Here is a 15678-nt window from a genome sequence, read left to right on the forward strand (position 1 = left end):
GGATATAGTTTACAGCACAGTGTCATTCTACAGGCATCTTATATTCTGACAGAAAAAAATTGTCTGACATGCAAGCTGGGTAGGACGAAGGTAGACCCTCCCAAATGGAAACTAGGTCATGGAATCTTCCAAAATTCGATCCATTTGTGGATAATTCCTCAGGTAGAGCTTTCTGACTTCTCTCTAAACAGTCAACTGGCGAGCTTCTGTTCCAAGACTTGCAAGAAGGCCTGGATGACAGATGCCTTTTCTGTGGACAGGAATGTTACTGTATACTTTTCTACCCATTCAGCTAATATACAGGCTACTTCTGAAGCTTCAGAAAGAATCCTCAAAGATTATTGTGGTGACTCTGTTCTTGCCCAGGCAACAGTGGTTCTTCCTTCTTTTGGAATTGACCATGGACAACTACCTCAAGCTTCCTCCACAGACTGGATTTACTCACACAAGAATAGAGATGTTTGATGCAGCCTGACCCCAAACAACTGCTACTACAACTGACTACCTGGATGATAGGATTCTAATACCTTCTAAGTACCTGTTTTCTGAGGACATGCATTGGGTACTAATGGAGGCAAGAATGCCTGCTCCTAGAAAATCATGAGCAAATGAAAAAGGTTTGCTGATTAGTGGGTCCCAACAACATAACCAGCACCCATTCTTGGCTAGTGTTCCTCTGGTTTTAAAATATTTAAGAGTTACTATCTTATGGCCTGCCTTACTTCTCTTATCATGGTTCATTTGTCGGCCATTTCAGCATGTCTCTCCATGGAGCCCCCTCTTTCAATGCATTCTGATATGAAAATGTTTTTGAAAGAGGTGCTACATAAGAAGCGTCACAGAAAAAATGTGAACCCCTCCTTGGGAATCTCTATTTTGTGTTAGAAAAGCAGCACTCACTCCTTTCAAACTAGCTCAGCTGGCTGACTTATGGTTCTTAACCTGGAAACATGAGATAAAGTTGATCCACCGTAAGATTTTTCAAGTTAGATGCTCTTCTTGCTGATTGCTCTGACCTCCGCAAGAAGCATATCTGTTTTGAAAACTCTTATGGTGGGTCAACTTTATCTCTTTTTTTTTTTTTTTTCACATATTCATGGTTTCTTTGAGAACTAATCCTTTTATGCTTAAAGTAGTATCAGAGTTCCTTTACTTTGTCAGACTCCCCATCTCCCTGTTTTTTTTTCCAGAATCCAAAATGAGGGAGAAATGATACTTCAGATCTCAGCTGTACATAAGACAGCTCAGGTACTATCTTTCAGAACATCTGATAGGTTGTTCATTTCTTGGGATGGTAAGAAGGGGAGATCTGTGTCAGAGCAGACTATTCCCAGATGGTTGTCTCAAGCTATTACCTTTTGTTATTCCCTCTACAACAGAACTATCATAGGCAGGGTCATATCACACTCTCTACAACAGCCTTAGCTTCAGTTAGTCAAACCCTTTCCAAAAACCCATAGAATTATTATAGAAGCGGCAACTTGGTCTCCTATGCATACTATTATAAAGCACTGTAAACTAGATACCTTTTCCTGGTCTAGGCTAGGCTTTGCTAGGACTATTTTCCTGGGGCTCCTGGATTCTTCCCCTTCCACCTCCCAGTGGTTCGAATCTATGGTAATCCATCTGTGTAGCTTAGACTACTACCGCTGTTATCAGTGTGAGGAACATGGCATGTTTGTGTAAGTGAACGTAACATAACAGTAGATGTTCGAGTGATCACTGTTGTAGTAACCACTCCCTCCATTCCTCCATCCCCTGGGCTTGGTGCTCAAGCCAACTAATAGTTTGGGCACATGGAAGGTGCCCTGAAGCTTTAGAAGCTTGCCGGCTGTTGTATGCAATACAGGATATAATCCATATAACTTAGGCTACTGTAGCAGTGACCATTTGGACATATACTGTTATGGTAAGTCTGCTTACACAACTATACTTTCTGTACATTTTTTCCATTTTTTTAATGCTCTGATATGTCCTTTTAATCTAGCCAGTTCCTTTTGAATAAATAACAGGCATTTGCTTCTCTTCATTTTGTCTGGAGTACCAATACAGCTGGTGTTTTTATATCTACAGCAGTCTTCATGATCAGTAAGATGCTTTCAATAGATTCGTAGGTTCATAGGCAAGTACTAAGCTAGCTGCTGTTCTGAGCCATTTTTAAGCTCAGCTAGTTTCCCTTTTTGAGTTCAAATTAACCTGCCCCATTTGGTTATTGATTGACTTTACCAGTTCCATGGTCAATAATTGTATATTACCCTTAATGAGAATAACTGGGATCATACCATAGATAATTTGAGGGGACCCACGCATGGGATTAAAGCATTTATGAACTGCTTTTGTCCATTAGTACTGTAGGGGCAGTCCTGGGATATATTTTCTGTTTCCCATCCATGGATCTAAGTGGAGTTTGAATATGAATTGAATATGGATAGTGGGTGCCGTCCAGTAACTCATCTTCAGCTCAGCATTTTTTTGTCACCTGATTGGCATCTAAATGCCTGATGAGAAAAAATAGAGCAGATTTAACATTTAGTTATATTTGTTTATTCATCTAGCTTGTTTAGTTTTTTTGTGTTTTGTTAAATATTTTACCAAGGACATATTTTCATCTATTATTGCTGTAAACTAGCACCTAGTGCTGTTGTTTGTGTTCATCACTTTTTATTTCACATTCTTCATGTGGTAATGGCAGTCATATCCACAGCTGACTCATTTTGAAGCCTCAGTACCAATCAGTGAATGCCACCTCTAGCTTGTCTCACTTGCATGGAGTGTTAGGAAAAATGGTAGCAGTTTAGCGTTGTGCTAGAAATCCTGTTCCTGATAGCATACAGTAATCAGTAATATTAATAAAGGGACCAATTGTTAATGTTTGTGTCTGTATGGATTTACATGGTTTTTAAACTAATCTCAACTGATAACATGTCTAACAAGTAATTGTCTAGGCCATGTAATCCATAGCCATCAGTTTGCTGTTTCTTTGATTGTAGTATAGACTGCCAGTCACTAACATTAGCTCTGCAGAAAATACCACTCCGCTCCAACCTGTGGAAAATCAAGTACTTATATTTATTCACCTGTCAAACAAGAGTGAACACTGTTATACTGCTCTCTGCAAAGGTAAATGGCTATCTGTGTATGCAAAGGCTACCCTTTTCCTTAACACGCTTTCTTTTCAACTTGTGCATGAAAGGTACTGTTCCCTATCTCTTAACAAATGAACCATCAAAAGCCCTTCCTACTCCCTATATAACTCTGACTATCTTCACCTGCGTAGACTTCCCCTTGCCCTTGCTACCTGTGAGAGATCCTAATCCAGAGCTGCCCCTTTGTGCAGGAGGTCCCTGACTTGATAATATCAAGTTGACAATTCCAAGATATTGAATACATCCCTTCATTCCCATTTAGACAATGAAAACAAATGCAACTACTTTTATGTATGCAGGGTAACTCCCATTAATATCTTCATCTCAAATCACTTTTCCTATTGAAACTGAGCCTTCTGACTTTTTTGATTATTTATTTAATCAGTCTGTAATGAAGATGGATTAATGAAGCTGTAAATGTTCAGTGTAGTTGCTGCTACAATCACAATTACCTTAACTTGCTCGATTTGATACACTTGCAACTTTGCATTTTGCAATATACAATTGCTTTTTATCTTGGTTATATTTATATTCTGTTGCTGTATGTTATATGGATATTGTACTTCTGTAAACCACTGTAAATCCTTATGTTAGTATTATCTGTTTATTTGAACTTTGCTTATATTTTGGTACTTTCTGTTTGCATTTTTGTGGTCCTGGTCCCACTTACACATTTAGTAAATGGTTCATAAATAAATAATACCCTGAAAGCTAAGTGCTGAATAGTAATATTTGGTTGGACTTTGTACTTGCTGGTTGTTACAAGTGTTGCGTTTTCAGGGGGGAGGGTTCTGTTCCCTTGAGATCTTTCTGAAAATAGCCAGTGCTTGTACAACAGTATACTAGTGCCCTTTGTCTTACCTCATCCTCGCATTTTCTGTCTGATTTTTTCTACTGTTTTACTGTTCTTTCTTCTTTGATCTTGTCCCTGCCTTTCCTATCTCACTAGCTAACCTTCTGCCCTATCCAGCTCTTAAATTTTATTTTGCACTTCCATTAAACTTCTGCAAGCCCCTAACTATTTTCCTCGCGAAGATTTCTGAATAAAATTCTTGTCCCAAATCCTCAGAACCTCATTTGCCTTTTTTCCCCCCTTTTCCTCCAACCTGCAGTACTCTTTTATTGACTTTTGGGGTCCATTTCTATTTTTTTCCTTTAAACATCTTCTTACTTCACTTGCTTAGCTTATCTTTCTGTCTTCTCTCATCCCTTCTCAGCCTTTTGGTTAAGATGAAGTGTAGTGTGTGTAGTATGTGTTACTCTCTCGCTTTACGTACTTAACTTGTTTTGCAGTATACTCCATTAACTTCCCCTTTGTGCTGTTTTAGTTTTCCTGCCTCCTTACTCCATCTTTCTTATATCACCACCTGTATACCTACTTTCTCATGTTAACATAACTTTGTCTGTTGTTTTCTATGATCTGGCATGGCCCCTTGTGCTCAACCATGGTTCCCACATAGCACTTAAAAGGAGCACTGCCCTTGTGTTGGAACTGACGTCTGCTGTAGTGCTGTTGTGTATGCTAAGGATAGTGCTGTTACGCTTGCTAAGGAGTTGTTGAGTCTTTAGTTTTCTTCGTTAAAAAAAAAAAAAAAACAGTATGTAGCTGCCCTGTCCTCCTTCATAATTTCAGGGATAATGGATTGATTTTAAAAAAAAAAAGATAGTTTGCCTTTTTTAATAATAGCAGCAAAACTGTAAGTTTTTTTTTTTTGTCTTATTTTACAACTTTTTTTTTAAGTTACTCAGAGTAAAACTAACCTGTTGAGATTAAGAAATGTGAAAGTTGTAGAACTCTGTATTTAGTGACTCCATACTTGATATTTTTAGGCTGAAAGAAAAATAAATTAGCAGGTCTTTCTTCAGAACCATATATTATCTTATATTCATTTTCGTTATTGTACTAACTTTTTTTTAGTTCTGTATCCCCAGAAGACTGAGTTTATGTACTTACGTCCAAGTTGTTTAAACATGTTGCCACTATGTGACTTTCACCAATTTATTGGTCTTATTTATTTATTTACTGCCTGTCCATGGTTATTGTTTTTTGATTAGTTCAATTTCATCATGTGATGTTCATTAATTTATTCAAATATTTGTGTTAATTAACTGATTTCATGTTCTGATGATGCCCCATTCACAATGGGGAGAAAAGTGCATGAAGTTTTAATTATATTGTGCTCAACATCTGTTTGCTTTATACTCAATTGCTTTATTAAAGCTGTTGGCAATAAACACAAATGTATAGTGTGGCTTTCCTCCTGTGTAGCTGAGCAATGATCCGTTTTGGGCATCCATTCGGTGTTTTTTGTCATTTGTGGATTCCTTTGTTTTTTAATTATTTGACTGATTTTGCATAACCACTCCATAGATATCTCAGATTTGTGCAGAGATTGCGTCTTGATACAGCTCACTGTTAGCTTATTATTTGTGTAATCCATGAGGCACTTTGTACAGTTTTACTTTTCTTTCCAGATGATGGCAAACCAATTCGTAAGCATAGGATCTGTGGGCACTGCCTTTCCCTACCATTTCAGCTTGAATTTAAAACTGTCGAAGACGAGGTAAGAAAAATGTGTATATATAATGTTAATTCATTAATATTTGCCATTGATTGCAGAAAATTGTATATACTGTGTTTGAAAAGGCACAAGCAGAAATGATGATTGAAGTACTTGCTGAGTCAATTCTCCCTTAAACATGTAACCTGGTGGTGACTGTCTGGTTAAATAAATTGTTTAGAGATGCAGAGTATTTTGGTGAAGGCTTGCTGTCTTCTAACCACCCACACTTTGAACAGTTTTTAAAGCTAACAGTTCTTTTTTTTCCCAGAATTGGTGGGAACTTTGCAGGTGCCCATTCAGAAAAAAACTGTGTGCAGAGTTTCCTAATTTCTTAAAGTGGATGAAAGAAAAATCGTGATTCTTACTTTGTTCTTGATACTTAAGAATTTTCTCATAGTGCAGCATCTGAGCTGTAATTCGATTTTACTGTGCACTTGGTTCTTGGTCCACTTCTCAGCCCCCTCCTCCACCCACCCCCATCCATCTGCCTGCAGACAATCTGCTTTCCTTTCAGACATTTGGCCTGTTTGGGGAATAAGGTGTATGCTTCTGTCACACTTATTTTTAGAATTATTAATTGTCATGCTTACATTTTAGTTTTTGCTGGTGTCATTTGAGAATACAAGGAACATTATAGCCACTTTTTTGCCTCTACTGAGGAAAAATCCTCTGTGAATGCAATTATTGCTTCTGTGTCTCTTAAACCCAACCACTCTTTTGAAGTCTGCTTATGATTCAGCTGATGCCTGTACAAGAGCAGCTGCTACTAGAACTGTTATGAAAAGGTTTGCATGACTATATTCTTACAATTTACCTGAGGATGTAAAAGCTGAAATTTTGAAGTCTCTTTTGGACAGAGAAGTTGTTTTGGACCATCTGCTGCTGAAGTCCCGACAAAGTGTGGTTAGAGAGGGAAACTGATACAAGGGGTGACTCAGTTTATCAGTCTTCCTTTTCCAAGTTTTTAAAGGTTTCACACCACCCTTAATGCCGCTTTATAAAAAAGCAAAATAGGTAGACTCAGCAGACTTCTAGCAAGCAGATTTTCAAAAATGATGGCAAGGGGGCACCAAAAAGAAAGAGTGGGTACTCCCAGAAACAAGGACAGTCTAATAAATATAAATGACTATTTGCAGATGGCAACCTCCCACCTTCCACTCCTGGCAAGACTTTAAATCTTTCACAAAGTCTGGTTCTCCATTTTTCTCTTTGTCAAAAGATGGTAGATAAGTGGCATCCTGATGGTGATACATTTGGGGTACCGATGGCAGTTGGAGTTGGTCCTTCCTCTTCAGGGGATTCCCCCTCAGCTTCCTTATCAGTCATCCTTTTTCCCTCATGTCATTCAGCATTTGCTGACTTCGGGAGGGGGGGTATATGGAGCCTGTTCCCATTTCTCTGTCAGGTAAAGGTTTTTACTCAAGAATGTTCAAGGAGATCAGTTTTACATCTTTCCTTTCTCAACCAGTTTGTGAAAATCCTAACATTCAAAATGCTATCCATTCCCAACATGTTACCACTTGTTCTCCCTTTCAGGTTTTTGGCAACTATAAATGTGAAGAAGTCTTATCGTCACATTTGTATAACTTCATATTTCAAAGTTTTTAGATGTTTTCTGTGTCTGGATTACACTATTAGTTCTTTGCATTACTGTTTGGGTTATCTTCTGGTAAAAGGGTGTTCATAAAGTGTCTAGCTCCTGTGATAGCCTATTGCAGGCTACAAGACAGGCAGGTTGTCTAAATAAGGTAAAATGTGCTCATCTCTGCAGAGTCTTTTTCAAAATGTCAGGAATCTCTCACTTGGGTAAGATATCTCTTTCACAGGTAGTAAAGCTAGTAATGTTCTGTTTTTTTTTTTCCATATTCATTTTAAGTACCTTGTTAAACTTGTATCTTTTTACACACTGATATCTTGTATGATGTGTTCAATAAACTGGTCTTTCTGTGGATTCCTAATCAGTGGCCAGGTGAATATAAGAGTATAAAGCTAAGTCTTAGACTCTCATTAGTTAAGCTCTTAATTCTGAAATGTTGAATGCTAGATTCCACTGGCTGGTCACATATGGTTTATGTCTAAATTAAGGAAGCTAAAAATATCTTGCTTTTCAGAAAAGAGCTGCGCTTTCTGCCTAGATGGGCCATGCTAAGATTGTTGTACAGATAGCAGCCTAGTAGTCTCCCTTTCTGTGCTGATTCCTGACTTTTAAAGTTCTCTTGAACAGCTGTTAACAGTCAGAGTGCATTTCGTTTTATATTGAGAAGTCTTCCATGGTTGATGGTAAAATCTGTGAATGGACAGTTATGTTAAAAGGAAGTAAGGTGGTGTTTATCAATGCTTACCTCAGAAACACTGCATTGGGCGAGGACTGATTTCATCAACATGTTAGACTGTGTGCCTGTTTGTGTACAACATTTAATGATAGCATAATTTTCTGCAATGTGAGAGCGTTACTAAATAAACTTGCTGTACCTTTAACCACCTATAGTGTGGTGGTCCTCTTGCTCACACTCCTTTTATTTGCACACTAAAGTAAGGACAAGTTAAACATATTTAACAGTTTTAGATGTTTTGGTGGCAGGAGGATGGTCTTTAACTTTTGTTCTCTTTTTCTCTGTGTCCTTTATATTATACAAATACTTCCTGTATTTCCCTCCTACCATACATCAGCCCATCATCCCCTTATTTGTTTTTTTCTGCACCTTCCTTTCTTTCTTTGACCAGCTGCTTCTTCACTTCAGTTACGTTATTTCTGTAATAGTTCTTCAGTTCTACTCTCTACCTTTTCTTTATCACCTTTTTCTACATTCTTAACACTGTAATTTTCTCTTGCCATCTTTCTAAACATTCATATCACTGTGTATTCCATGTCTGTCCTTGTTTTCTAATACCATTACAACAACAACAACATTTGACTTCCCCTTAATATAGTCTTGAGTAAGCACATATGTTTAAGGCATGACCTGTTAATGAGCTACTTCATGTTGTACAGGGTTTGATTCCTTCAGCCTTCACTTCCCTACTGTGTGACCTTGAGCAGATCACTTTTTCTCTGATTTGTGGTATATCATCTTTTATAAAAACTTTTATTCTTAACTTCCTCTGGCTGTGCTACTACTTTTGGAATGGTATTGAATCAAACCCGGGACCTCCATCCTCTCCTTCTACGTTCCCTCACACTGCATCTCACACAATCTCTTAGAAGCACAGTGGTTTGAACTTGGGCATTTGAAACATTAATGAATGGAACAACAGATTGTACTCTGCCCTTGCCTGGTTTCTTCAAAATGGTCTGAAGATAGGGTAACTGTGAAACCTGAGTAAAAGCGAATTCCTAGTCACTATATTTCTTCTTACTTAACTTTGCTTGTATCTGTAAAGCATACTGTCAGTCATATTATTCTAAATAACTTGTAGGACTAAACCCACAGACATCTGGACTGCCCAGCACTCCAAACCTTCCCAGGCTGCTATACCTCTCCATGCTGTACCATAATACACATTGCTAGTGTTTAAATCTTCATTGTCATGCTTCACTGAATGTAGACCTTCGTAACATCCACAGCCTATTTACATTTATATGGGTTTATTTCCTTCCCATTGTGCCTAATAAGTGATTTTTTTTTGCTTTTTTCCATCTGGTTAAGGTGATCTTCGTATTTTCTCTCCTGAATTTCTTCTCTCCTCTGACCTCTCTCTCTTTAGCTTGAGCCCATATCCTTCAAAAGGTTAACAAATCAGGAAAAAAAGAGAAATTCTACAACTTTTTTCTTACTCTTGTCCTTTTCACTTTGGTTGACCTCACTGTTTATGCTGTCTGTAAGTAGTTTGCTAGATTTGTTCCCATCTTGTTAGGAACACATTTTTTCTGCATGTATTTTTGTGCAAGTGTTTCTTCCTCACTTTTGTTTTTGTTTTTTGCTGTTTGTTTGTTAGGGCTTGCCTCACTTTAATTTTACGCTTTAGCCATTATGGAATGAAATTACTTGTGCCTTTGCAAAGACAATATCCTGTTATTAGACATACACATTTGGTGCCTTTTTGCATTGGAGAAGTCTATTGTGAGGACTTCTGTGAAATTTGCTGATACTTTACTCTGGCCACTCATCAGTGTCATTTAAAGAATTTATGGTTCCATTTGTACCAGCAAGTTGTGGCTAGCTAGTGTTCCATTTTTAGCAATGACCATCCTGTCATCAACCCTGAGTTTTGGTTTTCTGTCTGACCGGAGTCTGCTTGATCCTCACTGGCTGTCCAAGATTGAGATGTGATGTTAATCTTCAGCTACAAAGTTTGAGGTTGGATTACTTCATACTATGAGGCATTAATCTGCATGGAAAGATGGGTTGTGGATGTGGATTCTTCAGTCTACAAGTTCATGATGGATAAGTCATTTGCTTGACCTGATTCCTATTTTCTTTATGCTGTGTCCCCATGTTGAATCATTGTTTGAAAAGCTGATAAAGGTTTATTTCTGAGTCTTCAGTTTTAAAGGTCCACAACACCCAAGCAGATTCCCACTCAATCTGTTGGTGTGGATTTTTGAAAGCTGGTAGAGTCAGTTGTGTTGGCTGTGAATAAGTTGAATGGAGGATTTGGCTCTTTCTGGTTCCCAGGAAACTACTGTTCCACTGTTAACAGACCCATTTCTTTACAAATTTGTTAATCCTTCCTTTTCAGCATTGGTTTTGCAGCCCTGATTCCCCTGAATGCAAATCTACCAGGACTGCTGTTTATGCTGATGGTTCCCCAATGCCACTCACTGCTTAGTTGTCTTGCCGTTCTGAGCCAGGAGTGTAGCAGTTGATGGCTTTCCTGATAACAGTTTTAGCAGATTGCAAAGTTCTTCCCTGAAGAAAGAAAGGTTTTCCAAAAAGTAACACTGCATTTGACTAAATTAGACATATGAATTAATTGCTTCTTGTTCCTAAGTGGGATTATCAAACCAATACTACATATCCGGGGGGGGGGGGGTGACAGCAATTAAAAGCAAAAAATGTATGCTGATTCCAGTTTGTATGACGATGGTGATTCCCTTGCCTTTGAGAGTTATGGGGAGTGTAAATGAAGACTTTTTACGAATACCACCCCTGAATGAGATCCATGAAATTAGATAGCAGGAGGATTGCTCACCTCTGCAACTAAATGGTTCTGAAATCGACCAATCAATAGAAGAACTAGAATGGACATGCACAGAGGTGATACGGTGGCAACCCAAAAATGTGGTAAATTTGACTGAAGTAAACAATTAGGACTCTATTATTCTGGTTCAGAAAGATGTTAAATTGTTTTAATTGTACAAACATGGACAAATTATTGATTTTATTTTTGAAGGGTTTTTCATACGTGCCCACAAAATGAATAGAGATGGCAGCCTGATCAAGTTAAAGTTGTTCATATACAAGTTAAATTTCAATTTACTGAATGATGATGTCAGTTGTATTATGCTGCTGATATGAAATAGCCTTTTTAGTTCTCTTATTCATCCAGTATTGATGGCTTTTGAATGCCAATCTGAATCGGATGTTAGAAATATTTGGAGTTGTTAACAATAACAGATATTTGAACAGCCAGGTTAGTGAGGAAAGACGTTTATGGTCCTTAGAAAAAACAAATATATCCACATTATGAAACCTGGTAAGGGGGGGTGGTATTAATGAGGACCACTGATTACACATCTAAGATAAATGTTGATGGATTACACTACATACAGGCTGGTTTCTAGAAATGAGCTAAACAGCATACCGTAAGATAGACTGTCTATTACTTGACCTATTGTAACATGGATTATTAAGAGAACAACAATACAGTGATATGGCTGTTAAGAAATTACTTGCTTGTACCAGTATTATTTTATATTTAGCAGGTGTACAAGGATGTAGTCTCACCTCCCTTTTGTCTTAGAATTTCATTAACGGGTTTAAAGACAGAACCACATGCATTTTTAAGTGCTGGATTAGTGAAAGAATACATAACATCTTTTCAGGAGGTGTTGCAGGACTTGTGGCATGTTTTTGGTGATGGACATCTGCCAGATATAATTGTGAGTTCATTTTGGTGTCTGCAGATGTTTGACAAATTTACTATGTGACGATTGGGGAAAGATGGGCGAAGGCTGCCAGCCTAGTCAAATAGAGTTTAATATATAATTCTGTCAACTGTATAAATAAATGTAAAATACAGTCTTGTGTTTTTAAATGTAGGAAAACACTGTGAAATGTGGAACTGCAAAATATGTGACAACATTGCATTCTACTGGCCCAGTGAAGCATGTTGTATCCTTTCATGGTAGAATTTGGCCCGAGGGCAGCTGGATGAAGATTTCATGCCCATTGTTTTAAGGCCAAAGTTTATGACTAGAATTTAGATGTGGAAGGTGATTTTATTGCTTTAGTTTCTGTTAGCATATACATGTGAAATGTCTTGTATTGTTGTAAGTTTCTGAGGAGGTGTTAGATTGCTAAATAATGCAGTTTGTGGCCTGAGAAGTCAGACCAGGTGTTAAGATGATGCAATATGAATACTGGGAACACCTAAGTGTCAAAAATGATGTAATTTTGGGAGGGCCTTAGAGACATGTTTGTTAGTAATGTTTAAATACTATTTCTCACAAGAGACCTGAGGGCATTGTAATCTGAACATCTAACTTATCAACACTTTGCTTATGCTCACATATAAGTTTGTAGCACTGTGATATCTTGTAGGAATAGTTAAAGCTAGTAAAGATTAATTAGGTATTTTTCTTTGAAACCAGACCTGTCCTACTGTATTATTTTAAGTTTCTGTGTGATCTGTGAACTCTTGGATATCTCTGTGGTGTAGAATATTTGTCTTGTGTTTTAATTACTTATTATTAAATATTTTTAAAACCTTCTACCTGTGGCTGGTTTGTGTAGTAAAGAAGTATGCTTTAGAGTACATTATATATTTATAGAGTTTACTGTAAGCATTTCCAATAAGCTTTAGATTGTATAGTCACATTACCATTGGATATTAATATTGCACAGTAATAATTGGACACCCTTTTAAGGGCATTTTAGTAGCTGATATTATTAACTAGGTGGTGGCAGTAATTACTACCGATAGTCTGGTAAAGGGGCACAGCTGGAGAATCTGTGTCAGCATTTCCCAGGAGTGTCTGTAAAGTGTATAAATACTTATCTCAAAGTTTGTGTGTGTTGTTTGTGGAGTGCCAGTGGGGAGTCTTATTGGGGACCTGGTGAGCAAGGGAGCAGCCAGCCCTAGACTGACTGTGATCTCTGTGTGCACTTAAGGGAAATTGTACTTTACTCTGTGTATTAGTCATCCTTTCCTCTTCTAGGAGACGACCTCCCTGGTGTTAGTGGTGAGGAGTGAGGCTCCTTGATTGCTGGGCCAGGTCACAGTCGTCACATACTGTTATACCTATTAAATAGGGAGTGGATTGATTAAGGTAAGTTGTAATAACTTTTGACAGTTTGAAAGGGCCTGATATTGAACTTAAGAACAACCTTTTTATATTTGATAGGGGAAATTTTCCTTAAAAAGAAGAGTGTAACAAATGAGGCAGCAGCACTAATTAGTATGCTAATTTGATATTATTTTGGTGAGTGTATTTTTATGTAAAAAGGAAGTAAATAAATATGCCTGATGATAAAAAAAAAAAGTCATGTATAATATTTGAATGACTTTTTTCCCCTGGGGGAAAGGACACACTGAGAGCTTTTTGCCATTGATATGTTTGAATACCACCACGTATGTTTTTAAAATCAAAATTTAAATGATTAGCGCATACATTTTTCATTAATTTAGAAAGAAAAGACAAATCGGAAGTTTTTCTGTAAAATTTTAAAAAACCCACATGTTTTAAACTCACTTCCTCATTTTGCTAGCGAGCACCCTGGATGATTGAAACAGAATGTGATAACGAAATAAATGAGTCATTTAAATAGAATAGTCTAAGATGATGATGAACAATTCAACAAATAAATGATAGTGATATTGAACATGTTTAGAGAAAGCAGATTTCTAGAAGTATGATAAAAAAGTGGCAAATGATGCATTTAAAAGAAGACATAAGGATTTCTCCTCAGTTTTTCTGAATCTGTTGGGAAGATGGTAATTTAATGAAAACGTTGATGAAGATGGTAATTTAATGAAGACATTGATGAAGAACAGCATTTCATTTGGTTTTATAGGTATGTGTCTGTGTGTGTGTGTGTGTGTATGTGTGTCTTAGTGTGGATGAGTTTATAAATGAATGAGTTTGTAAACATTTAGAACAGTTAAGAAATGGACTTTTATCTTGTGCCTGGTGTAATGAGTTCTGAGTATTTGAGTGGATGTTCTGTCTTATAATATTCTGAAGTCCTAGTAGCTGAAGTGGATAGAAAATGCCCAATAAAGTTTTTGTAAGTGCTCTTGGAATTCGTTTCTTTTATTGGACAATAGTTGTTGGCAGTTTTTACAGTAATATTTTGAATTTTCTTTTTTTGAGCTGTATCATTTGACTCGTTCTATCTACGTACCTAGGTTGGTCCTACTCGGGTACTTTTGAAGGTATGCATGTCATGTTATCAATCTTCATTCATTCTTGACTGCTGGGTTTGGTTCTGAACCCTCAGAACCAACTTGGCCGTTACATCAAGCTCGCGCCAGCCAAAAACTCTCAAGCTAAGGCTACCCATACTGCCTCTCTTCCCTTTACCTCAGATCTCGTTTGCTACATAGAAAATCAGACGAATCAGCTGTTGCTCTCAGCTAAGTGCTAATTTTTGTTGTTTTATAACTATTTCTACCTTTTTCTGATAGTTTCCATAGATTCTAAGGTTCTCGTTGGTGTGAGTGTCTCTTTCTATTTCTTAACCCGTTTTTTTACCTCAAGGTACTGTACATTACCATCATTGCTATAGCCCCCTCTTCCCCCTCTACCTGCTGATAATTCTTTGATACCATCGCTGGTATCTTTTCTCCTTTCCCTTACTTTCTCTTACCCTCCTTTTTGGGTAATCTTGACTTACCATTGTTGGTTTGTTTGTGTCTTTCGGCTTTTTCCGGTTAGGGATCGCCACAGCGGAACTCCGGTTCGTTAATGATTGGTAGTTGATTTTTACGTGCCGAGTTACCAGCCCTGACGCACAACCTTCAACGAAGATACGCCCATTCAAGTATGTCTCCACGCAGAAGACGCTCTAGCTGTGAATCGAACCGGACAGCGTCTTACTGTGAGGCGACAATGCTACCGCAGCACCATCACTGCGGAGGTATATTTTAAAATAAATGACTTACCATTGTTGGCATATTTAAAAAAAAAACTTTATTCTTTACCGTTCCTATTTGATGAGAGATTGTGTGTGTGTGTAAGTGCCATTTTCTGGCTAGAAAAATGGCAGAGAAACAGAAAGGAACCCCTGGGTTCAAACAATGTAGGGACTGTGGAAGGAAGATACCCAATTCCGATGGGCATCTTTCATGCATTTGTTTAGGTGTCCCTCATCTTGAAATCCAACCTCCATGCGAACTCTGCAAGGGTGTTAGTGCTGGCGAAACAAGTTGATTCTTAAGGGATTACAAAAATGCCATTTTGGTGAAGCTCTCTCTGAGGTGGAGACTTCGAAATCTCCGAAGACAGAATAAAAAAAAAATGGAACCATTCGGTACCGTCTTTCCCCATGGTACACGAATCTAAGATTTCAAAATCTCAGGTTTTGACTCATTCATCGGAACTGAAGCCAAACATTCCAAAGACTGCACCGACTTCTGCTCCGGCACTGAAACTGATTAAATCTCCCACGATGCCATGTACCATTGAATCTACCCAGACACCTACGGCACTGACCTTGTCTTCAGTGCCGACGACCTTTCAGGCACCGATAGTGGCCTCCTCAAATATTTCTGTTCCATCTTACCCTGTCAAGCAGACCATTGTGCCAAAGATCGAGATGCTAAGTACCCCCAGGACTAGATACTGCCCATTAGTAGAACCCTTT

The 15678-nt window shown here is 37.9% G+C and overlaps 1 protein-coding gene across 1 annotated transcript in view; it reads left to right on the forward strand.

Annotated features, from left to right (window-relative positions):
- Window positions 1-15678, forward strand: part of LOC122806111 (centromere protein P) — an 888624-nt gene that overhangs the window by 229797 nt on the left and 643149 nt on the right. Inside the window, exon 4 of the mRNA XM_044076348.1 lies at window positions 5622-5710. Within this exon, the coding sequence (XP_043932283.1) occupies window positions 5622-5710 (89 nt within the window). The remainder of the gene's footprint in view (window positions 1-5621; window positions 5711-15678) is intronic.

Source organism: Protopterus annectens, chromosome 7.part0, assembly GCF_019279795.1.
Source record: "Protopterus annectens isolate FY-2018-M chromosome 7.part0, PAN1.0, whole genome shotgun sequence".
NCBI classification, from domain to species: domain Eukaryota; kingdom Metazoa; phylum Chordata; order Ceratodontiformes; family Protopteridae; genus Protopterus; species Protopterus annectens.